We start from the raw sequence: 25,280 nt of genomic DNA, 5'->3' as shown, positions 1-25,280 counted from the left end.
GCATAGTCTCCATGTCATCTGCTGCCCTTGCCTCCGGCGTCGATGTTTGCACCACTGCCCAGTGGCAGAGGGCGTGGGGGGGGGCGTCAAGCTCTCTTTTGGCCTTGGCTGGCCGCCCATGTGTGTGCAGGGGCAGCGCCTGGATCAGCAGGGCAGCGTTTCAGGAGAACCGGCCCCAGTGACCCCACTGCTGAACCAGGCCCTGCGCCTAAATCTAAAATGTAGGGCAGGAAGAATGGGCCCGCGTGCTCTTGCGGCTCCCTGCCTGCTGGAAACGTCGCGCGAAGACACTGTGCGACAAAGTCTAGTCTCCATTCTTGGTGACAATAACAAGGATGATACACACTCAGGGAGCCCAATGGAAAAAGATTCCTGGTCTCAGGAGGCCCCGGGAAAATAGAGCTCCAGCGCCAGCTGTGCCTCCGGCTTGCCCAGCCGCTGGGACCAGGTTTTCCTGGCCCCTCCGGGCCTCTGCTTTTCTGGATGATAACACAGCTTCCCTGATTCTGATGGCTCACCTTTTGTGTCCTGGATCCCCACTGAAGCTGAGCCTGGGGCTCCTGCAAAGACCCAGAGAGGGAACCACCGTTAAGGTTCACCTCCCACGGAAGGCACTGGGAAAGTTAGCGCTCACATCCCGCGGGGCTGTCTCAGACACCTGGCGCACACCCTGAGGCGAGTGTGATGCCAGCCAGTGCCCTGGGACTGCGTTCTGGGCTGCCTGCCGGGAGGAACTTCCTTGGGGATAGTTATTAATAGACAGCAGCAGCAGGAAACAGCGGCAGCCTGGGCCTGATAATAAATATGTAAACCAAGTAAGGCTTGGTGGAACCCAAACTGTTCTGCAGGGGTCTCAGGTTTTGTCCTGTGCTGTGGCCTAGGCTGTCCCGGAGCTGGCGGCTGGCTGGCTGGCTTGCAAATGGGTGCTGCAGCAAGAATCGGGCATGTTTGGAGGATGCAATGTGCTTCCTTTTTTTTTTTTCTTTTTCTTTTTTTGGGGGTACTGGGGGTGGAACGCAGGGCCTTTTCTACCTTTGGGCTACACTCCCAGACCCATTTTATATACTTTATTTGGAAACAGGGTCTCACTAAGTTGCAGAGAGCCTTACTAAGTAGCTGAGGCTGGCTTCGAACCTGTACGATCGTCCTGTCTCAGCCTCCCAAGCGCGAGGATTACAGCGTGCGACACCATGCCTGGTCCTGTGCTTCCTTTTAACCCTCTAAATCAAATCTATTTGAATCAGCCATGCAGGCCCCTGATCAACTGGGCTACAATAGTAACTCTCTCTATATCTATGTTTATATATTTGTGTGTGTGTCTGTGTGTGTGTGTTACTGTGGATTGAACCCAGGGGCTTTCTGCCTCTGAGCTACACCCCCTGCCCTGTATTTTATTCCTTATTTTGAACAGGATCTCACTAAGTTGCTTTGAACGTGCGATTCTCCTGTGTCAGCCTCCCAAGTACTGGGATTACAAGCGTGCGCCACCACGCCCGGCTTCTCTCTTTCTTTTCTAATCCTCCATGTGCATAAGGCCCAGCCAGGATGGCCCATGGTAACTGATGGGTAAAAGTAAGAACAGAGGAACTCATTACAAAGTCAGCTCTGTCCTTAAGCATTTCTTCCATTTGACTTTGGTGGGGTTTTTCTCAATGAAACCACTATCCTCCATAACCCAAATCATTTCAGATTATATTAACTCACATCAATTGTACAGACGATTGGGTTTTGCGGTGACATCTCTGAACATACATATATCATGCTTAAGCAGACCCACCCCCCACTCCCTCTCTTGCCTCCTCCCCTTCCCCCACCCTAATGGTCCCTCTTCTACTTTCAGGACTTTTTTTTAGTTCCCACATATGAGGAAAAAAAAAAATTGTCACTGAAGGTTGCACCCAGAGGCATTCTACCTTTAAGCCACACCCCAGCCTTGTTTCATTTTGAAACAAGGTCTTGCCGAGTTGCTGAGGCTGGCCTTGAACCTGCAATCTTCCTGTCTCAGCCTCCCAAGTACTGGGATTACAGGTGTGTGCCACCACGCCCAGCTAGAGGTCCATCCAGATCTGAGAAAGGCAAAGAACCCACCAGTGTGCTCAGGTCAGCATGGCGCTTGGACTTTCTCCTCGAGCCTTGCACTTGGGTAGATTTTTCTAAGTCGGGGGAGTCTCCACAGTGACTCTACTGACATTTTGAAAGCAGCACTTTTGGGGGTTATTGGAGATTGAACCCATGGGCATTCTACCTCTGAGTTATGTGAGGGGGTCTCTGCTCCCTTGCGCCTCCTCTGCCCGCTGCCAGGATGGCACTCCCAGGCGGGGAACAGCCGCCCAGCTGAGCCCACTCCTCCTCACAAGGAGTAGCTCCAGGGCCAAGCCTCCAGGCTGAATTCTCAGCTGTCCTCTATTCTCATTAAAGTTCTACCTCCCTCTACTGGCCACCTCTGTGACACACAGGCTGGAGATGGCAGAGTCATTCCAGGACTCTAGTGAAGATCAAGTGCGCAGTAAACATTGTCCGTAGCAGCCAGGCCTGGTGGCCCTTGCTTGTAATCCCAGCATTTGGGAGGCTGAGACAAGGAGGATCGTGATTCGCAGACAGCCTCAGCTACTCAGCGAGGCCCTTTTCAAAATAAAGAATAAAAAATAGGGCTAGGGGTGTCCCCAGTCGTAAAAAAAAAAAAAAAAAAAAAAAAAGAAAGAAAAAAGAAAAAGAGTAGAAAATAAACATTATGATTACTGTTTCCATTTTCCATTAATGACCAGACCAAATCTGCAACTCAATGGCAGCCCCCACCTTTAGGCACAAGGAATAGCTCTAGCATGTCCTTAACAGATTTTTTTTTTTTTTTTTGGTGGTACCAAGTATTGAACCAGGAGCATTCTACCTCTGAGCTACATCCCCAGCCCTACTTTTTATTATTTTGAAACAGGGTCTCACTGAGTTGCAAAGGGCCTCACTAAGTAACTGAGGCTGCCCATGAACCGTGATCCTCCTGTCTCAGCCTCCCAAATGCTGGGATTACAGGTGTGTACCACTATGCCTGGCTAGATTTTTTTTTTTTCTGTACTGAAAATTGAACCCAGGGGCATTCTACCTCTGAGCTACACCCCCAGACCTTTTTGTTTTTTTATTTTGAACACATTTTAAGTTGCAAAGGGGTCGCTAAGTTGCTAAGGTTGGCCTTGAACCTGTGATCCTCCTGTCTCAGGGACTCAAGTACTAGGATTATAGGGCACTTTGGATCCCTGTCAAGATCAGCTGATGGTTGTGGTCTCCTCCTCCTCCTCCTCCTCCTCCTCCTCTCCTCCTTCTTCTTTTGGTGGTACTGAAGATTGAATCCAGGGGCATTCTACCTCCGAGCTAGACTCCTAGCCCTATTTTTATTTATTTATTTATTTTGCGGGTCTGTATGTAGATGGTACCCAGGGGCATTCGACCTCTGAGCTACATCCCCAGCCCTAAATTTATTTTTATATATATATATTTTTTGCGGGTCTGGAGGTGGAACCCAGGGGCATTCGACCTCTGAGCTACATCCCCAGCCCTAAATTTTTTTTTATTTTATTTTTTGCGGGTCTGGAGGTGGAACCCAGGGGCATTCGACCTCTGAGCTACACCCCCTGCCCTATTTTTTATTCTTTATTTTGAAACCGGGTCTCACTGAGTTGCAGAGGGCCTCACTATGTAGCTGAGGCTGTCCGTAAACCGTGATCCTCCAGGTTTCAGTCTCCCGAATGCTGGGATGACAAGCGTGCGCCACCATGCCCGGCTTCCCAGCCCTATTTTTTATTCTTTATTTTGAAACAGGGTCAAACAGGTCACTGAGATGCAAAGGGCCTAAGTAGCTGAGGTTGTCCTCGAACTGCGATCCTCCAGTCTCAGCCTCCCGAATGCAGGGATTACTAGCGTGTGCCACCATGCCTGGCTCTCTTTTTATTCTTAATTTTGAAAAAGGGTCTCACTAAGTTGTGGAGGGCCTCACTGTGAACCTGGGATCCTCCTGTCTCAGCCTCCCAAGTACTGGAATTACCAGCGTGTGCTACCACGTCCGGCTACAGGTACGGACTTCTGGTACAAAGTTGGCTCTGGGGTGCCGTCTCCCTTACCAAGTGCTCTGTTGAACTATGGCTTCCGGGGACCCTCGCGTCAGCCCAGCTCACAGCCATCCCGAAGTTCCCGCAGGTGCACGCAGCACTGGCCTACGGTCTACTGACATGTGGGACGAGGTCTGAGCCGCCCAGACTCCCGACCCTGCTCTGCCTCCCGCCCCGCCAGCTCTGTGACTGGGCAGGTCCCTGTGCCTCTCCTGGACCCTCCTGGACAATCAGAGCAAACCCTCCAGGAACTTCGTGAAAGAATTATACGAGATAATATGAAAAGCGTCCCGCGCTGGATGCATAACAAGCGCTAACCGTTGGCCTGAGTATTCTTCATTTACTTTTACAAGAACTAAGATGATGGGCAGAGGGTTCGCTCGGTCCGTTCCCTCGCGCGCGCGCGCACACACACTGGGCAGCCTCAGTTGTGGCCCTGTGTGAACAGGTGCCGGGAGCTGCTCGCAAAGCCATTTCAGAAGTGGACCGATTTTCTGTTCCCGATTTGCAAGGGACGAGGAGGGAGGGCAGGGAGGAGGAGAAGGAAGGTGGCGGGCCCCAGGCCTCGGGCAAGTCCAGTTGAGGCTTGCAGCTTCTGAGGGGAGGTGCTGGAGAAGCAGAGTCCAAGCACACGCTGGGACCAGACCTGGAGGCTGCGTGCGCTCGTCCGTGGGTGGGGTGTGCTTGAGGCCCCGGCGTGCCGGCCAGTGATGTTTTAAGGGCGAAGCTTTCCACGTGTGAGACCAGCACAGTACTGAGGAGGGCATGAGCTGCGGGCGAAGGCCGCCTACTCCGGCCTCTCTTCCTCCTCCTTCTCTTCCTCCAATTCTTCTTCCTCCAATTCTTCTTCTTCTTCTACCTCCTTTTCCTCCTCCAGACTTTTCTTCTGAGAATTAAAAAAAAAAAGCAGAGGTGTTGGTGAGGGGCAGGCTTTCCCCATGTGGACGCGTGGACGTCAACCCCAGGAGGTCAAAAGCAGCCCCGGGGCCTGGGATGCTCAGAGCCCTTACGACTGCCTCGGCCTCAGGCTACCTCCTGGGGCTTCCCTACTATGTGGACAAGACACCTTTCAGGGCTGGAATAGAGGCAAAGCCGGGCGTGGTGGCGCATGCCTGTAATCCCTGCACTTGGGAGGCGGAGACAGGAGGATCGCGCAGGTTCGAAGCCAGCCACGCTGGCTTAAGAGACCCTGTTTCCAAATAAAAGTATAAAATAGGTCTGGGAGTGTAGCCCGGAGGTAGAAGAGTTTCCAGGAACCCCAGTATCACCAAATATAAATAAATAAATAAATAAAAATAAAATAAAAATAAGGCTAGGGGTGTAGCTCAGAGGAAGAATGCCCCCGGGTTCAATTCCTAGTAACAAAAAATAAAATGGAGGAAGCCGGCGTATCCATCCTCAGTCCTGGGAGGCACTTTCCATTGACCAGAAAAGCAGGCCAAATGCAGAGATTAGGAGGGAGGAGGCAGATGTATACGCAGGCAGGGGGGGCACATTTTGGGAGACAGCTACTGCAAATGGCGGCCAATATCACCTTTGTTCTCTGAAGGGCTGGTGGCCAGGGACGATGGGCGGGAGGAGCCCTTGGCTGTGGGCCAGAGAGCCAGGACTCCGGTGTGTCTCCCTGCACCACTCCGAGGGTTCAGGAATAGAGCAGCTCCCATCCAAAGACTTGTGAGTGCCAGGTGCACAGCGAAATCCCAGGGGTCCCTTAGAGGCGGCCGGAGGGAGGCGGGCGGAGCTTCCCGTGCTCCCCCTCGGCCCGGCCCCGCCCGCCCCAGCAGGGACCAGGGACTGACTCTGCTGTTACCTGGCACGCAGGGGCGGCTTCGTGGGGGGCTGCGGCCACTGGGGGCCCGTGCTTGGTTAATGCCCTACGTCGTCGTCTTGAAACCTCAATACTTGTTTTTCTTCAGTGCTGGAGATTGAACCCCCGGGGCATTCTGCCTCTGACCTACACCCCAGCCCTATTTTATTTTATTTTTTTGCAACAGGGTCTCACTAAGTTGCTGAGGTCCTTGCTAAGTGGCTGAGGGTACCTTGAACCTGCGATCCTCCTGTCCCATCCTCCCAAGGACTGGGATTACGGTTATGTGCCTTCATGCCTGGTATCCTCAATCTTCTTAATTTTTTAAATTATACTCCTGCCCCATTTTAGTGTGTGTGTGTGTGTGTGTGTGTGTGTGTGTGTGTGTGTGTGTTCTGAGGATTGAACCCAGGGGCATTTTACCTCTGATCTACACCCTCAGCCCTATTTTTTAATTTTTAATTTTGTAACAGGGTCTCACTAGGCTGATAAGAGTCTCACTACTTGCTGAGGCTGTCCTCGAACCTACGATCCTCCAGTCTCAGCCTCCCTCTTGACACAGCAGGCAGCACGTCCGTCTCCTTGTTCTTTATTTTGAAACAGGGTCTCACTAAGTTGCTGCAGGTCAACCTGTGATCCTCCTGTCTCAGCCAACCGAGCACTGGAATTAACAGATGTGTACCACCATGCCCAGCTTAATTTATTTTGAGACAAGGCCTACATTGCCTGCGGAGGCTGGCCTCAAACCTGGGGTTCTCCTGCTTCAGCCTCCCAAGTAGCCGGGATTATAGGTGTGTGCCAGGGTGCTCAGCTCTGTAATCTGTTTGGAGGAGGAGAGCATTCTGCCCACCTGCCAGTTGGTCCAGCTGGGAAGGCCATGCATGAGGTCACCTGGGTGGCCCGCAAGCAGGCAGGGCTCAGGCTCCCTGGCTCCCTCCCAGCCCCAGCCCCCCGCGCCCTGCTGAGCTGCCTACGAGCTTTGACTTCTGCAAGGCTTCCGCCTCCTTCTTCTTCATCTCGGCTAAGATGACGTTGGAGAACTCCTCCTCGGCCTGGGTGACCAGCTCGTCCAGGTCTATGACCAGCTCCTCGTCCCCCTGTTCCTCCTCCTTGCCCTCCGCCCGGCCTTTCTCCTTCAGACGCATCTCCCGGTGCCTGGCCTCCAGGATCTTCTCCCGCCGGGTCTCCCGCTCGAACATCTGGGGTGTGCAGGGACAGAGGCTGATGGGAAGGGGAGCTGGAGGCGCCAGCTCAGTACTCGACCGCGCTTCCCTCACTCCACCAAAGCAGTGCACACGGGGGTCTGCGTTCAGGGCTAGCGTCAAAAGAGGAGAGCTGAGCCGGGCGTGGTGGCGCACGCTTGTAATTTCAGCATTCGGAGGCTGAGACTGGAGGATTGCGGTTCGTGGACAGCCTCAGCTACTTAGTGAGGCCCTCTGCACCTCAGTGAGACCCTGTTCCAAAATAAAGAATAAAAAATGGGGCAGGGGGTGGAGCTCGGAGGTAGAATGCCCCTGGGTACTTGCAATTCCAGCATTTGGGAGGCTGAGACAGGAGCATCTTGGGTTTGCAGACAGCCTCAGCTACTTAGCGAGGCCCTCTGCAACTCAGTGAGCCCCTGTTTCAAAATAAAGAATAAAAATAGGGCTGGGGTGTAGCTTGTAGGTCAAATGCCCCTGGGTTCCATCCCCAGTATACCACACACACACACATACACACACAAACACACACACACACACGCGCGTGCACATGCACACAAAGTACTAAAGCCTAGGGAGGGAAAGACATTGTCCTGGGGCCACTGAGCAGGGGCAGGTGGCGCTGCTGATGCCCGCTCACAGAATTCACACCATGCTGTTCCCCCAAACATGCCCACCCAGTCCCAGGGGAGGAGAAAGGGCCGCTCTCCCAGGCGCCCCACACTTACAGAATTGGCTATATTCTTCTCATTCCGCTGCAGGGTAGAGAGCCCACTAGACACCTCCAGCAGGGTGGTGGTCCCCTGCTGGGAGCCACAGGCAATGAGACACCCATTGTCCTGCACCCGGAGGCAGAAGAGGGCCTCGTCACACACCTGTTGGAGGGGCGGCAGGCCCAGGCAGGGCGGGAGGAAGAGCAGAGTCACGTGTCTGGTGATCTGACCCTAGGGACACTGAGTCCCTGTTCAAACCCCCTTGGTGACCCCTACTCTCAGCGTGACATTCAAATCAGAGACTGGCTGTCAAGAACCTTGGCCCCGACAGTCTACCCCGTCCTACAGCCCCTGACCCATGGCTTTCCGTGGCCCAGCCAGTGGCCTTGCTAACAGCAGCTTAGGCTCAGGGGGCAGCTGCCAGGAGCCGACGAACCAGGGCCCAAGGAACACGCTCGGCACCTGCGCTGCGCTCTCTCCTCTCTCTCTCTTCATCTCTTTTTTTTTTTTTTTTTTTTCCTTTGTGGTACTGGGGATAGAACCCAGGGGTTTTCTACCTCTAGGCTATACTCCCAGACCTATTTATTTATTTATTTATGCTGGGGATGAAACCCAACAGCATTCTACCTCTGAGCTACACCCCAGCCCTATTTTTTATTCTTTATTTTGAAACAGGGTCTTACTGAGTCACAGAGGGCCTAAGTAGCTGAGGCTGGCTGCAAACTATGACCCTCTTGTCTCAGCCTCCCAAATGCTGGGATTACAAGCGTGCGTTGGCCTTATTTTATATTTTATTTGGAAACAAGGTCTCACTGAGTTGCCGAAAGCCTCACTAAGTAGCAGAGGCTGGCCACAAACCTGTGATCCTCCTGTCTCAGCCTCTCAAGCAGTGGGATTACAAGCGCGGGCCACCACGCCTGGCTTCCTGCTGTCTTTTTTGTTTAAAACCCCCTGGGTGATTCTCCTTGCCACCAGGGTTCCAAGGCCTCGGGCTCAGCAGGAGCATGTGGGTCCAGGCAGGCGTGGCGGTGGGCCAGCGTGTGAGTGGCCGGAGGCCCCCACCCAGACACACTTGGCCCACGCAGTGCACACACATGAGCTCACACCACCACCACACGCTGGTCCCCGGGTTGAGGGGTGCACGTGACCTTCAGGCTGAGGGCCGGGTCGCACTGCTTGAACACAAAGTCCCAGATGTCCAGGGTGCCGTCCATCTTGGTGGTGAAGAACACCGCCGGCCTCACCGGGCTCCAGGCGCCATCGGTGAGGTAAGCCATGTGGTACCTGCGGGGGCCAGCGCCGGGGGTCAGGGACTCTGTGTGGGCAGGGACAGAGACACTGCCAATCACAGCTCTGCTCTCCCAGACGCCCCTGGGCTCCAGGGTCTCAGAGTCTTGCCACATGGGCTTTAGCACTGGGCTTTAGCAATGCCAGCCCCACCCATCGCCGGCTCTCAGGCCTCTCTGCACAGGGTTTAGTATAAGTATAGCCCAAATGTTGCGTGAGACATACTAAAAATATTCATTTTCCCCCTAAAATTTCTATTTAGCTGGGAATCTTGTATTTTAACTTGCTAAATTTTACAGGTGGCCACAGGAGGCTCTGAGCTGGGCTCCTCCATCCCCTCCCACCCCGAGGCTCCTCTGTTACTTGGTCCACATGATGGACGATTCCCGGCTGTCTTCAGACCAGATGCGGGCAGTCCAGTCGCCGACGGTCAGGAAGTTCTTCGGGTAGAAGGGGTTCCTCTGGAGGGCATAGATGGGGCCATGGTGGCCTGAGAAGGTGCACACGATCTTCTCAGCTGAGGTCTTGGCCTTGCGGTTACAGGAGATGACGATGCCCTGCTCGGTTCCCACCATGAACTTGGTTGGCTGTGGGGAGGGGGTGGCAGGAACGAAGGCGCCATGACACTGGGCCTGAGCTCTGGGCAGGGCTACCATGGCCAGCAGGCTGCCCAGGGCATCTGCGAGTGCTGTCAGGGCCCTGCGCTGAGGCTGTGTTCCCTCCTCCTGGGCAGCTGTCCCTGCTCTTCCCAGGCTCTTTGGATTCCACTGCTGGGAACTTGCCCCAGGAGCCTGTGCTTAGTGAAGCCCTGGCCACCTCGTCCTGTCCCTGAAGGTCACGACTTCATCACGCCTCATTGTTTCCATTGGGCATTTTGCCACAAGGATCCTGAATATTTGTTTATAAAAAGAACTCAGAGAAGCCGGGCGTGGTGGCGCACGCTTGTAATCCCAGCATTCGGGAGGCTGAGACCAGAGGATTGCGGTTCGCAGACAGCCTCAGTTACTTAGTGAGGCCCTCTGCAACTCAGTGAGATCTGGTTTCAAAATAAAGAAAAAAAAAATAGGGCAGGGGGTGTAGCTTGGAGGTCAAATGCCCCTGGCTTCCATCCCCAGACCCGCAAAAAAAAAAAAAAAAAAAAAAAAAAAAGACTCAGAGAGCCGGGTGTGGTGGCACACACTTGTAATCCAAGCATTCAGGAGGCTGAGACAGAAGGATCGCGGTTTGAGGACAGCCTGAGCTACTTAGTGAGGCCCTCTGCAACTTAGCAAGACCCTGTTTCCAAATAAAATATAAAATAAGGAGCTGGGCGTGGTGGTGCACTCTTGTAATCCCAGCATTTGGAGGCTGAGACAGGAGGATCGGGGTTTGTGGACAGTCTCAGCTACTTAGTAGCGAGGCCATTCAGAACTCAGTGAGACCCTGTTTCAAAAATAAAATGATTAAAAATTAGGGCTGGGGGTGTAGCTCAGAGGTACAGTGCCCCTGCTTCCATCCCCAGTACTGCAAAATATATATAATAAATATAAAATATATTAAATCATATATAAAATACACTGGGAGCGTAGCCTGAAGGTAGAAAGCCCCTGGGTTCCATCTCCAGTACCGCAATAAATAATAAATAAATAAATAAACAAACAAACAAACAAAAATTGCCTTCTGCTGGGGGGGTCTCCCTCCTGGCCAAAGGCGACCTGGAGGACTAGAATGGCTTCCCTCCCCGAGGCGCTATGCTGTCCCCTGCTGGCGTGATCCTGTAAAGACCCGGCCACGGCGCCTGCTCCGCGGGCGGGCGCTGTGAACACTCACCAAGGTGGACTCAAACTCCAGCGAGATGGCGCCCAGCGCGTTCTCCAGCTGCTCCTTCCGGGTGATGTCCATGATCACCACCTCGGTGGGCTCGCTGAGCTTGCGTATGTCCCACCACATGACCTGGTGGGAAGAGGGGCGACGCTGACGCAGCGAGGTCCCCCGTGCCCGGGGCCCCGGCCCTCCCCACCTTCCCGGGCACAGACACCTTAGTCGCTGAGGCTGGCTTCGAACCTGCGCGATCCTCCTGTCTCAGGCTCCCAAGCGCGGGGATTACAAGCGTGCGCCACCACGCCCGGATCTACAGACGCCTTAGGAACCCACGTTGAGAACCGCGGTGGTGGGCCACGGGCCCAAGCCCGGCCGCTCCTGACAGTCACCAGCCAGGCCTCACCCAGCCGCACTGAGCCAAACCAGGATACCCCAAATATAATAGTGTCTAGCAACCCAGCAACCCCACTGCCAGGAATGCGTGCTGCAGATGTGTCTGCACCTGTGTGCAATAATCTACGTGCAAATACACTCTCTGCTATATAGTTTTTAAAATTATATATATATATATATTATATACTTATATATATTTATTTTTATTATATATTCATATATTTATTTTTATATTTTGTTTTATATATTTGCTATATATAGATTAACAACAAAGTATAAGACCCACTTTTGTGTGTTTGTGTGTGTGTGTGTGTTATACTAGGGAACCCAAGGGCATTATACCTCTTAGCTACAGCCACCCTCAGCCCTATTTTTTTTTTTTATTCTTTATTTTGAGACAGGGTCTTATTAAGTTACAGAGGGCCTCACTAAGTAGCTAAGGCTGGCCTCAAACCTGCGATCTTCCTGTCTCAACCTCCCAAGTACTGGCATTACAAGTGTGCGCCACCACGTCCAGCCAAAACCCACTTAAATGACAATACACCGATCCCCTGCCATCCTGCTTTATGGAATATGGAGCAGTCTTTGGCATGCTAAATGAAAACATTTTCAAGTGCAGGACAGTGTATAAGTGTGCAGAAAGAAAGCGTAAAGCCAGAGCCGGGCATGGTGGTGCACGCTGGTAGTCCCAGTACTGGGGAGGCCGAGGCAGGAGGATCTCAGGTTCGTGACCAGCCTCAGCAACCTTGTGAGGCCCTTTGCAATTAAGTGAGACCCTTTTTCTTTCTTTCTTTCTTTCTTTCTTTCTTTCTTTTTTTTTTTTTTTTTTTTTTTTTTTTTTTTTTTTTTTTTTTTTGCAGGTCTGGGGATAGAGCCCAGGGGCATTCAACCTCCGAGCTACACCCCCTGCCCTATTTTTTATTCTTTATTTTGAGACAGGGTCTCACTGAGTTGCGGAGGGCGTCACTAAGTAGCTTAAGTAGCTGAGGCTGTCCGCGAACCGCAATCCTCCGGTCTCAGCCTCCCGAATGCTGGGATTACAAGCGTGTGCCACCATGCCCGGCTAAGTGAGATCCTTTTTCAAAATAAAAAATAAAATTGAGCCGGGCGTGGTGGCGCACGCTTGTAATCCCCGCGCTTGGGAGGCTGAGACAGGAGGATCGCTCAGGTTCGAAGCCAGCCTCAGCTGGCTTAAGAGACCCTGTTTCCAAATAAAATATGAAATAAGTCTGGGAGTGTAACCCGGAGGTAGAAGGCCCCTGGGTTCCATCCCCAGTACCACCAAAAAAATAAAAAAAATAAAAATAAAAAATAAAAATTGAGCTGGGAGGTGTAGCTTGGAGATAGTAAGCCCCTGAGTTCAATCCTCAGTATCACACACACACAAAAAAAGAGTGAAGTCGGGTGTGGTGGCACAAGCCTGTCATTCCAGTACTTTGGGAGGCTGAGATAGGACTCTCAGCAACTTAGATCCTATTTCAAAAGAAAAAAAAGTAAAAAGGAGGGATGTAGCTTGGAGGTAGAATGCCCCTGAGTTCAATCCCCAGCACCAAAATAAACAACCAAGAGGAAGGACGATCAAAGAAAGTTGATTAATCTTGCTTGATTAGCAGAGACTAGGTCTGCCGGGCAACTAGGAAACCAGCCCCCAGGAGGGGCTGATGGCGGTGCAGAGAGGAGGAAGGAACCTCACGACCTGCCCTTCCGCGCCTTTGGGACTTTGTTGCATGTGTCCAGCACGGGGATGTAAAGGCGCTGCCCGCAGGGGCCGACCTGGGCAGCCTCCCCTCCGTCCCCGGGGCGGGCGGGCAGTACCTGGCCATCCGTGGACGCTGAGAAGCACTCGGTGCCGGTCTTTGACTGCAGCCAGATGGTGCCGTACACGGGGTCTCGGTGGCTGAACTCGATGGTGGACAGCTCCGCCACCAGGCTGCCCTTCCGAGTGTCCCAGCAGGCTGGCGGGGAGGGAGGCAGGGGTGAAGGCGGGCGCGGGCTGCGGGGAGACGGGGATGCTGCTTCTCTGGGGTTGACAGGCAGGGGGGATTTTGGAATTAGGGTTAGCCTCGCAGGGCGCTTGGGAGGCGGAGACAGGAGGATCGCGCAGGTTCGGAGCCAGCCTCGCTGGCTTAAGAGACCCTGTTTCCAAATAAAAATATAAAATAGGTCTGGGAGTGTAGCCCGGAAGTAGAAGGGCTTCCAGGAACCCCAGTGCCAGCAAAAAAAATAAATAAATAAATTAGGGTTAGCCTCAAACCAGTCCAAGTTTCCTACCAGGCCCCACAAAAATCTCTGGGTGTGCAAGCTCCATTCACTCCACTGTGCCCGACTACGTGCTGAGCGCCACTAAACCTGGGGAGGCCGCTGGGAAGAGGCCAGCCTTGGCTCTTGGGGAGGGAGGGAGGGAGCCTGGGAGCACCGCCAGAGCCGAGGTTAACCGAGGAAGAGCTTTGGGATGGAGTGAGCCAGGCCCGGGGGAGAGGCCAGCATCCCCCCACGGGAGCAGCAGGCCAGGGCCCGCAGTCAGGCCGAGCTGCGGCTGCGTGAGCTCTCCAGACCCTGTACTCTGTGCCTTTGCTGCCTGCGGAAAGAAATTCACGCACGCCCCTGCTCTGCTTTCTGTCCTGATGGGTTCTGCTTCGTCTTCCCAAGGGGGTGCACCAAGGACGGACCCTCACTCAGTGCCTCTCCAAGAAACTCGTTTGTAAAACAACCGCAGCAGGCAGCCGACAGGTCTTGACTTAGTATGCCCGTGTCCAGGGCATTTACCCCTGGACTGGCCGAGCCCAGAAATGTGTTTTCTTGGCTTAAGCTTGCTCTGCTTGGGAAAACTGGTGCTACAGGGTGGGTGCCAGGGGTCCCAGGTGGTGCCACTGGGGCCCCAGGTGGTGCCACTGGGGCCCCTTTTTACAGCAGCAGGCCCCTGCACTGGGCTGCTCTGAGCAGGCCTGAGAAACCACCTGCAGGGGTCATGAACAGTGAGCCTGAAGAGCTCCTGAATAAATCATGGCTTCAGTCTGCAAAGCCCGGGCTTCCAGAAAACTTGGCAGCGAGATTTATGGGTGACTGAGTCTATGCTATTGCCTCGATCGCAGAGGCAGGTCTGAGAGGGAGATTGGGCCTCAGAAGGCCCAGAGGCAGTTTCCCACTCCTAAGAAAGAAGGGTGAGCAAAAGAGAGCGTGAACCAGGCACGGTTGTGCTCCACTGTAATCCCAGTACTTGGGAGGCTGAGAAAGGAGGATCACAGGTTCAAGGCCAGCCTTAGCACCACCATACACAGCTTGAATTACGGTTTTCTTTTCTTTTTTCTTTTTGTAGTACTGGGGGTGGAACCTAAGGGCTTTTCTACCTCTGGGCTATACTCCCAGGAAAAAAGGTCTCACTAAGTTACTGAGAGCCTCACTAAGTAGCTGAGGCTGGCTTTGAACCTGTGCAATCCTCCTGTCTCAGCCTCCCAAGCGCTGGGATTACAAGTGTGCGCCAACACACCCAGCTGAATTATGGTTTTCAAAATCTTTTTTAGCTGGTGCAGTGGTGGTGCATGCCTGTAATCCTAGCTCCTTGGGAGGCTGAGACAGGAGGATGGCAAGTTCGAGGCTGACTTCAGCAAATCAGAGAGACCCTGTCTCAGAAAAAAAAAAAAAATTAAAAACCCAGGCATGGTGGTGCAGACTTGTAATTTCAGCATTTGGGAGGCTGAGATAGGATTGCGGTTAGTGGCCAGCCTCAGCTACTTACTGAGGCCCTTTGCAACTCAGGGAGATCCTGTTTCAAAATAAAGAATAAAAACTAGGGCTGGGGGTATAGTTTGGAGGTAGAATACCCCTGGATTCCATCCCCAGTATAAAAAAAAAGGAGGGCTAGGAGTGTTGTGTGGTGGCAGAGCACCCCTGGGTTCGATCCCCAGTATCAGAAACATAAAGTCAGAATCATTTCATTCTGAGCCAGGGTTAGACTTACTCAAGGGATGACCGCTAGACCCCAACCTCAGGGCATCTGGGGTGACCCCTGCGGGGAGATCGGGGGCCCCCGTTTGGCCTCCCAGGCTGGCGGGGGCTCCTCCTTACCTATCTGCCCGTTGTAGCAGCCCCCCAAGAGCACGTGGGAATCTTTGGGGTTGTACTCCAAGGTGACAAGCGGGGAAGAGGGCTTCAGAGCAATTTCAGGCTTATTGGGGTTCTCTATAAAGGAGAAACAAATATCCCATCAGGCTTGCACAGAAAAGGACAAGGTCACAGGGTGTGCTTGTACTCGGGAGGCTGAGACCGGAGAATCACAGGTTTGAGGCCAGTCTTAGCAACTTAGTGAGACCTTGTTTCCAAGTTAAAAAATAAAACAAGAGCCGGGCATGGTGGTATGTGTTTGTAATCCCAGCATTAGGGAGTCTAAGACTGGGATCACGGTTCGAGGACAGCCTTGGTTACTTAGTGAGGCCCTTTGCAACTCAGTGAAACCCTGTTTCAAAATAAAGTATAAACTGGGCGTGGTGGCGCACGCTTGTAATCCCAGCATTAGGGAGGCTGAGACAGGAGGATCACGGTTTGAGGACAGCCTCAGCTACTTAGTGAGGCTCTTTGCAACTCAGTGACGTTAGATGAATTAGGTTCTTATTTCAGATCCCCCCCCCATAAGCTAGGTCTCCTGAAAGGCCCTGGTCTGACCAGTTAAGCTACCATCCCCCTCTGACTGTACCTGGTCACTTGCCTGGGAGACCTGCCCCCTCCTGGTGCCCTTGGCCAATCGGTGAAAGGGACATTCCCCACTGACCCCGAGCCAATTACCTGGCCGCACGACTCCCTCCCATGGGACTCTAGCCAATTAGTTCAAAGGGCATTTCTCCTAGCCTATTGGCCCCCAATCTGTAACCCCAAGCTCCTATATAACCCCGATCACAGCACATGCTCCCTCTCTTCCTGGATTCTTCTGTCTCTCTCCCCCTCTGTCTGTCTGTCTGTCTGTGTGTCTGTCTCTCTCTCTCTCTCTCTCTCTCTCTCTTTCTTCCTTTCATACTGGCCCCTCCAATAAATCTCTTGGCTACAAAGTGGTCTCTGGTGTGGTCAAACTTTGTCCTTTCAAGTGAGACCCTGTTTCAAAATACAGAATAAAAAATAGGGCTGGGAGTGTAGCTCGGAGGTAGAATGCCCCTGGGTTCTACTAGTGCTTCCAAAAAAAGAATAAAAATAACAGGGCTGGGGGTTCGGCTCGTAGGTAGAATGACCTGGGTTCCATCCCCAGTACTGCAAACATAAAATACAATAAGCCTGAGGATGTAGCTCCGAGTTAGGGTGCTCCTGGGTTCAATCTCTACCATCATAAAAAAATCAAAGAGAAGGGCAGGGTCGACCACTGTGAGGCCTTCTACAGGTGCGCTGGCTTAGAGGTAGCCGGAAGCCCTCTGGTCTTCCTCTGGTCTCCCGGCCCGAGTCTTACATAAGGGCTTTATTTGGGGGGATCAGAACTGGGGTGTGTATGTGTATGTTTAATTCCAGTTCTAGCTCATTTCCTAGGTTTGGTGTGAAATAAGGTTGTTGTTTTTTTTTTTCATTTATTTTTTATTTATTTATTTTTTTATTTTTTATTTTTTGGTGGTACTGGGGTTCCTGGAAGCCCTTTTCCCACCGGGCTACACTCCCAGACCTATTTTATATTTTTTTATTTGGAAACAGGGTCTCTTAAGTCAGCGAGGCTGGCTCTGAACCAGCGTGATCCTCCCGTCTCCGCCTCCCAAGCGCGGGGATTACAAGCATGCGCCACCACGCCCGTGAAATAAGGTTTTGACCCTAAGGGTTTTTGTTTCTTTGTTTTGTTTTTTGGTTCTGGGGACTGAAGCCAGGGGCATTCTACCTCCAAATTACCCGTGTGTGTGTGTGTGTGTGTGTGTGTGTGTGTGTGTGTGTGTGTGTGTCACTGGGGATTGAGCCCAGGGGCATTCTACCTCCAAACTACACCCCCAGCCCTATTTTATTTTTATTTGGAAACAGGGTCTCATCAGGTTGATGCAAGTCTCACCACGTCACTGAGGCTGTCCTCACACCTGCAATCCTCCTGTAATCCTCCTGTCTCAGCCTCCCAAGTACTGGGATTACAAACGCATGCCACCATACCCTTTTAATATTTATTTATTGTAGTGCTGGGGATTAAACCCAGAAGTGTTCTACTTCTAAGTTATAATCCCAGACCTACTTTTTTTGTGTGTTGTACTGGGGTTCCTGGAAACCCTTTTACCTCCAGGCTACACTCTCAGACCCATTTTATATTTCTTAAGTTGGAAACAGGGTCTCTTAAGCCAGCAGAGGCTGGCTTTGAACCAGCAGGATCCTCCTGTCTCCGCCTCCCAAGCACGGGGATTACAAGCGTACACCACCACACCCGGCATTGTTTGTTTTTTATTAACAGGGTCCTACTAAGTTGCTGAGAGCCTCACTATGTTAGTGAGGCTGGTCTCAAACCTGGGATCCTCCTATCTCAGTCTGCCCAGTACTGGGATTTCAGGCCTGCACCACTAGGCCTGGCTGACCCTAAGACGTGGGTGTAAAGTCAGCTCCCCATCAACTTCTTTGAACCAGGTCTGTGACTAGGGCTAACGGTGGGGCCACCTCAGAGGTTGCTGTAAGAACCTGTTGAGCTGCATAGGTAAGGGGTGAGGTGTTAGCTCCTGGGTGGTCCCTGTGCCTTTACAGTAGTGATGTTAACGCTACTCATTTACTGTAGGAAGGAGGACAGTGAAGGGAACCCTGAACCTGCGGCTCCCTGCCAGGCTCAAAGAGGCCCCTCCCTGCTCCCCGGGGGACAGGCTGTCCCTGCAGGCCACGCAGGGAAGGTGGGGCAAAGGTGTGAGCCCCTTCCCTCCCCCAGGGGCCCCTCTCAGGCAGCCGGGCATCTCTGTGATGGGCTCATAAAGGACCAGGAATTGGGATCCCAGGGAGTGCCCAGATTAAGAGTCTGCAATTGGGAGCTGGGGACAGAGCTCAGTGGTAGAGCACCTGCCTAGCAGGAATAAGGTCTTGGCTTCTACCCCAGACAATGCGTGTGCGCGCACACACACACACACACACACACGCACGCACGCACACACACACACTCACACACACATGCATGCCTGCAACTGAAGGGGGTTTCCTTCCTCCCTGTGGGTGTCTGACCTGCTCCCCTGCTGGGCGGGCCGCAGCCCTCCCTGGCCAGCCCCGGGCCTCGGCTCCTCACCCAGGTCCCAGATGTAGGACTCGAAGCTCATGCCTGCCGGCGCACGCTGGAAATTCAAGCAGGAGTACGCCACTGCCAGCTTCCGGTTGCCATCGGGGTGCCAGGAGAGGTGGGTGGCCGTCCGCTTGATATCCTGGGGATCCCTTTGGGGAGAGGAGGGCAGGCATCAAGCGGACAGAGCGGAGCCTACAGACACACAGCCTGCAGTCTCCCCTAGATTCCGCACTCCTCTGTCATGGGGTGTTAGGACCACTTCTCTGCCAGGTGTAAGGTGACCCCATCTGACGAAGGAAGAGGCATCGTCTTGCAGGTTCTTTTGCTAACCAGAAATCCCCAAGTCTTGCTCAAGTACACTTTTCCTCCTGTTTGTCCAAACATCTCCGCTGTCTTGCCTAAGAGGTGCCCGACAAGCCTCTGGCATATCACATCCCTCTGCTGAGGGAAAATTCCCGTTATTCTGCTTAAGCCAGCTTTAAGGACCAGACTAAACTTAACCCCCCTAGCCAACGCTAACCACTATTCCCTCCTTGTCCTGTGGAACCTCCCCTTAAACAACCTCTCTAAGCTTCTTGTCTATAAGTGGAGAGGGCGCCATCCTTTCCCCGAGACGCCTCTCTACAGGGTTTATCCCAGTAAAGCCTGTCCTGCCCTGGAGCCGCCTCCCCGCCTTCGTCCTCTCTGGACCTTTCCCTGGGCACCTTCTCACTCTGTCTGTAGTCCAGCTTGGATACAGAAAGCACAGTGCCCAAAGCAGGGGGCAATGGGCGAGTCCCCGTAGGAGGGGGCAGACGGGCCGGACCCCTGCGTCACTGAGGAGCTACCTGAAGACATTGATGGTTTTAGCTGAAGGGGCCTCCTCGGTCACCTCCATCTCCTCCTCATCATCGAAATACTCCTGGTAGATGTCGATGGCGTTGTTCTGCTTGATGCAGTGCTCCGTGATCTGAGGGGACACGCGGGCGCTCAGCAGCGGGCAGCGGTCCTTTCAGGCTGACCAGCTGAGAGGGGCTGAGAGGGACAGGGGATTTTCCCATTCTTTTTTTTTTTTTTTTTTTTTGGTACCGGGGAGCGAACCCACAGGCATTCTACCTTCGAGCCACACACCCAGCCTGATTTTATTTCTCTCTTGGAAACAGGGTCTCACTAGGTTGCTGAGAGCCTGAAAGTTGCCGAGGCTGGCTTCGAACCTGTGATTCTCCTGCCTCAGCCTCCCAAGTCCTGGAAGTACAAGCATGCGCCACCAGGCCCAGCTCCCATTCGTGTGTGTGTGTGTGTGTGTGTGTGTGTGTGTGTGTGTTGAACTGGGGATTGAACCCAGAGGCATTCTACCATCAAGCTATACCCCCAGCCCTATTTTATTCTTTATTTTGAAAGAGTTGAAACAGGGTCTAAGTTGCGGAGGGCTTCATAAGTTGCTGAGGTTGACTGCAAACCTGCCATCCTCCTGTCTCAGCCTCCCAAGTACTGGGATTACAAGCGTGTGCCACCAGCCTGGCTTTGTTCATTCTTTACCCCACGCATTCTCTTCCTCTCTCTCTCTTTCTTTCTTTCTTTCTTTCTTTCTTTCTTTCTTTCTTTCTTTCTTTCTTTCTTTCGTGGGTCTGGGGTTGGAACCCAGAGGCATTTGACCTCTGAGGCATACCCTGCCCTATTTTTTATTCTTTTTATTTATTTATTATTTTTTTTTGGTGGTACTGGGGATGGAACCCAGGGGCCTTCTACCTCCAGACTACACTCCCAGGCCTATTTTATATTTTATTTGGAAACAGCGTCTCTTAAGCGAGCAGAGGCTGGCTTCGAACCTGCGCGATCCTCCTGTCTCAGCCTCCCAAGTGCGGGGATTACAAGCGTGCGCCACCACGCCCAGCTTTATTGTTTATTTTGAAACAGGGTCTCACTGAGTTGCAGAGGGCCTCACTAAGAAGCTGAGGCTGTCCAGGAACGGCGATCCTCTGGTCTCAGCTTCCCAAATGCTGGGATTACAAGCGTGAGCCACCACGCCTGGCTGCCCATGCATTTTCAATTGGCTTTTGGGAGTAAAATAATATTACATTTTACACAGAAGATATAGATACACATATAGAAGATAAGCAGATATATACAGGATGCCTATGGAATTAAAACGTCATAAAGGGGAGGACGAGTCTATGGAAAAAAATAGGGCCTAAAAAGGCCCTTGTGGAAGGTACAATAATAATTTAAAAAGGTTAAAAAAAAATGCTAGCTAGCCAAACAGAATTATTAATCACTCCATACACATGGCACCCATCTCCTGCTTCCTGACCTGTAGATCCCAGCTCTTCTGCCAAATTCCCTCCCGGTTACTTTAGATGTCCAGCAAGATAAAGCCCACGCCCATCGGCCCTCTCCTCCAGAAAGCCTTCCCCGGTCCCTTCAGTGAGAAACTGACTCTCTCTCCTTATGGGGCGAAACCACCAGCCGCCACTTCTCTTCGAGCCGTGTCTTTCTTTCTGTGTTAGATGACAATGCCTTTGTGTTTGTCTCCGTCCCTGGGTGGACTGTAAACTCTTTGGGGAAGGATATATGAGAAACGTATTTTGCAACCTCTTTTGTGCCTGGCAGCGACCTGAAGCTCACTGTGAATGTGTGAATGACGTCTATCGCTGCTAGGTGGGCGTGGGGCACTTTGGGGATCTCCCACATTTTAGGCTCTTCCTAAAACCCATTCAGCTCAGCCAGGCCCGGTGGCGCACATCTGCAATCCCAGCATTTGGGTTGGCTGAGACTGGAGGATCACGGTTCGCGGACAGCCGCAGCTACTTAGTGAGGCCCTCTGCAACTCAACAAGAACCTGTTTCAAAATAAAGGCTAAAAATAGGACTGGGGGTAATAGCTCAGAGGTAGAATGCCCCTCGGTTCTATCCCCAGTACTGCAAAAAAAAAAAATAAATAAATAAAAAACCTGCTCAGCTATGGACACGTGTGGTCAGGGCCCGGCACTGGGCAGGGGCAGCTGGTGCGTGGCCTTGGGGGAACTGGAGTGGGAGGTGGAGCGGGGGGTGGGGAGGAAGCCTTACCGAGCCGAGCTGCATGATGGCGTTGATATAGTTCTCGTCCTTCTCCACTTTTTTCCGGAAGCGGATCGTCTGCTCCAGCTCCAGGGGGTTCACATCCTTGGGCCAGCCCCCCTCGACGTGGTTAACCCCCCGGGTCTCCATTTCGAACCTCTCTGTGTTGGCCTAAACAAAGAACCGCAGGGAAGAAGGCGTCCAGCTCAGGTGTGCGCCTTCAGCCCCTCTGCCAACCAGGACCTGGCTCGCAGGGCCCTGAGCTCTTTGGGATGGACCCGAGGCGCCCCGCCATGGCCAGCCGCCCAGCGAGGGCTCTCGGGTGCTCAGGTGGGGACGGTGAGCACAGCAGCGCCACCTTGCGGAAGCAGCTGCTTTGCGCTTGGTGCCAGTGGTCAAGGAAAGCCCAGTTCTGACCTAACTTGAATCCTAATGGGCCCCAGGAGCCCATTCTCCTGGATTCCAAAGCAAAAGAAAGTGTCTAGCTCTTCTCCACCCGGCAAAACCACGCCATAGAAGTGGAAACCTTAACAGCAAGTCAGAGCCAGGCGTGGTGGCGCACACCCGTAATCCCAGCTTCCGGGAGGCTGAGACAGGAGGATCCGGGTTCGCGGACAGCCTCAGCTACTTTAGTGAGGCCCTTTGCACCTCAGTGAGACCCTGTTTCAAAATAAAGAATAAAAAATAGGGCTGGAGGTGGAGCTTGTAGGTAGAATGCCCTTGGGTTCAATTCCCAGCACCACATTAAAAAAAAAAAAAAAAAAAAAAAAAGCAAGTCAGAGCTGGAGGTCGGGTTTAACTTAAACCTACTGCCTCCTTCCTGTGTTTCCTTGGATACACACAACCATAAAACTCACCATTTCACCTTTTTGTGTGTATGTTTCTGGGGATTGAACTCAAATGCATTCTGCCTTCGAGCTGCACCCCCAGCCCTATTTTATTCTTATTTTGAAACAGGGTCTCTCTAGGTCGATGAGAGTCTCACGACTTGCTGAGGCTGTCCTCAAGTCTGTGATCCTCTAGTCTCAGCCTCCCAAGTACTGGGATTACAAGTGTGCACCACCATGTTCGGTTTCCTTTTTTTGGATTGAACCCAGGGGCTTTGTACCTCTGAGCTATACCCTCCCAGTTGTGTGTGTTTCTGTGTGTGCGTACGTGTGAAAGTGTGTGTGTGTGTGTGTGTGTGTGTGTGTGTGCATGTGTTACTGGGGATTGAACCCAGAGGCATTATACCTCCAAGTTACATCCCTAGCCCTTTTTATTTTTTGTTTTGAAACAGGGTCTCGCTACTTGCTGAGGCTGTGTTCGAACCTGCGATCTTTCTGTTTCAGCCTCTTAAATCCTGGGATTACAGGCGTGTGCCATCACACCAACTTCCATCTCCTTTCTGGTGTTCAGCCGGCTCTCCTAAGGCTGCGCCGTCTTGCAGAGCAGGGCCGCACAGGCGCCTGAGGACTGTGGCCGGCAGGGCCGCCCTCCGGGGTCAGGTTAGCCACAGGTGCGCTTGTCCTGGGCCCAAGACCCCCATTATGCCCGGGGAGGAAGAAGCTAATTCCTTTTAACTTTGCGTCCCCGGAACCACCCACATGATTGTGAACACATCTGACCAAAGCAGGTGACTTTTACTCATGTGATTTTGGGCATGATAAAACAGGTTATCTCATTCCACCCACACTCTCTCAGTGGCTCCTGACGTAACTAATGGGGGCTAATCACCTGGTTCTCGTGGGCGGGGAGTTCTTTGGACCTCTGAGAACAACTCTCAGTTCTCTTATCTCAGAACCCCACCCTCTGAGGCCAGAACTTCATGTGGGGCACCTGCCTCCCGCCAGACGGGCATCTGCCCGTAGATCTGAATTCCTTCTCCTGCAGAATGCCTCTGCCAGAAGTACCAAGTGTTCATCAGGCCTGGTGGCACATGCTTGTAATTCCAGTACTTGGGAGGCTGAGGCAGGAGGATAGAAGGTTGGAGGCCAGCCTCAGTAACTTAGTGAGGCCCTCCTCAGCTTAGTGAGATACTGCTTCAAAATGAAAAATAGAGCCAGGCGTGGTGGCACACGTTTGCAATCCCAGTATTTGGGAGGCTGAGACAGGAGGATCAAGGTTCACAGACAGCCTCAGCTACTTAGTGGGGCCCTTTGCAATTCAGTGAGACACTTTCAAAATAAAGAATAAAAAATAGGGCTGGGGGTGCAGCTTAGAGGTAGAATGCCCCTGGGTTCCATCCCCAGACCCGCAATAATAAATAAATAAATAAATAAATAAATAAATAAATAAATAAAATAGGGCTGGGAATGTCACTCAAATGCCCAGAATGACTTGCAGGAGTCTCAGACGGGAGGCCAGAGCCCTGGGGAGTGAGGACGTCCCAGCTGTCACTGTCAGCTGGTGCTGACCTCCTCGGCCTGGCACCGCGCTGGGTCTTGGGCGACTCTCCCCTTAAACTGCAGCCCCCGGAGCGTTCTAACTGGATTCCGGGGGGGACAGGGCACCGGGCCACCCCCCGCCCCCAGCCGGCCCTGCGGGGGCCCACCTCGTGTTCCGACATGCTGGTGGAGCACTGGACGCCCGTGTCCACGGGGTTCCGCTCCACGTACTGCGTGGCCAGCTCCGGGTTGGGCGGGATGTCGATGTTGAGCTCGGCCTGGCGGTCCGAGAAGTTGCACTGCTTCCCGAACTCGCTGCGCTTCTTGAGGTAGACGTAGACGATCTCCATGGCGCCGGCGGGGGCTGTGGGGGCAGGCGTGCGTGGGGTGAGGGGCTCGGCTGCCCCTGCCCGTCTCCCCGGCTCTCACCAGGGGCAGCTTCAGGAAGCTGGGGGGTTTATCCAGAAGTTGCATCTGCTTTGGGGGAGTGTGTGTGTGTGTGTGTGTGTGTGTGTGTGTGTGCGTGTGTACGCATATGCACAGGGCATTGTACCACTGAGCTGCAAACCCCAACCTTTTACATTTTGAAACAGGGTCTCAGTAAGTTACTGTGCATTGGCCTTGAACCTGTGCTCCTCCTGTCTCAGACTCTCACGTACTGGGGTTCCAGGCGTGCGCTACCATGCCTGCCTCCCGGCCCTTTGTATATTTATGTATTTATTTATTTGGTACTGAGGATTGAACTCAGAGGAATTCTACCTCCAAGCTTTTTTTTTTTTTTTTTTTGGTGGTACTGGGGTTCCTGGAAGCCCTTCTACCTCCAGGCTACACTCCCAGACCTATTTTTATACTTTTTTATTTGAAATCAGGGTCTCTTAAGCCAGCGCGCTGGCTTCGAACCTGTGTGATCCTCCTGTCTCTGCCTCCCAAGCGGGGGAATTACAAGCGTGCGCCACCACGCCCGGCTCTCATTTTATTTCTTATTTGGAGTTAGGGTCTCACTAGGTTGCTGAGAGCCTCCCTAAGTTGCCAAGGCAGGCTTTGAACCTCTGATCTTCCTATCTCAGGCTCTCAAGTACTGGGATTACAAGCGTGTGCCACCATGCCTGGTTTTTATTTTATTTTATTTTATTTTATTTTATTTTGTGTGGTACTAGGGATGGAACCCAGGAGCATTCTACCTCTGAGCTACACCCCCAGCCCTATTTTTTATTAGTTTTTTGGTGTGGTACTAGAGATGAAACCCAGGGGCATTCTACCTCCAAGTGACAACTCCAGCCCTATTTTTTATTCTTATTTTGAAACCGGGTCTCACTGAGTTGCACAGGGCCTCACTAAGTAGCTGAGGCTGTCCACGAACCACGATCCTCCTGTCTCAGACTCCCAAA

The 25,280-nt window shown here is 52.6% G+C and overlaps 1 protein-coding gene across 1 annotated transcript; it reads right to left on the bottom strand.

Annotated features, from left to right (window-relative positions):
• Positions 1-378: 378 nt before the first annotated feature.
• Positions 379-24,242, bottom strand: DNAI2 (dynein axonemal intermediate chain 2; the record flags this gene model as incomplete). Its single annotated transcript, XM_080714117.1, has 14 exons — positions 379-560; positions 5,632-5,685; positions 6,755-6,770; positions 6,879-7,103; positions 7,832-7,978; positions 8,965-9,100; positions 9,467-9,690; positions 10,913-11,035; positions 13,112-13,251; positions 15,362-15,475; positions 18,498-18,640; positions 19,319-19,440; positions 21,536-21,697; positions 24,060-24,242. The coding sequence occupies 14 exons, from the start codon at positions 24,240-24,242 to the stop codon at positions 379-381; spliced, it is 1,971 nt and encodes a 656-aa protein (XP_080570243.1).
• Between the last annotated feature and the right edge of the window lie 1,038 nt (positions 24,243-25,280).

The sequence above is a fragment of the Muscardinus avellanarius genome (assembly GCF_963383645.1).
Source record: "Muscardinus avellanarius genome assembly, chromosome: 16".
Taxonomy (NCBI): Eukaryota; Metazoa; Chordata; class Mammalia; order Rodentia; family Gliridae; genus Muscardinus; species Muscardinus avellanarius.
This window is presented reverse-complemented; position numbering and strand designations above follow the sequence as displayed.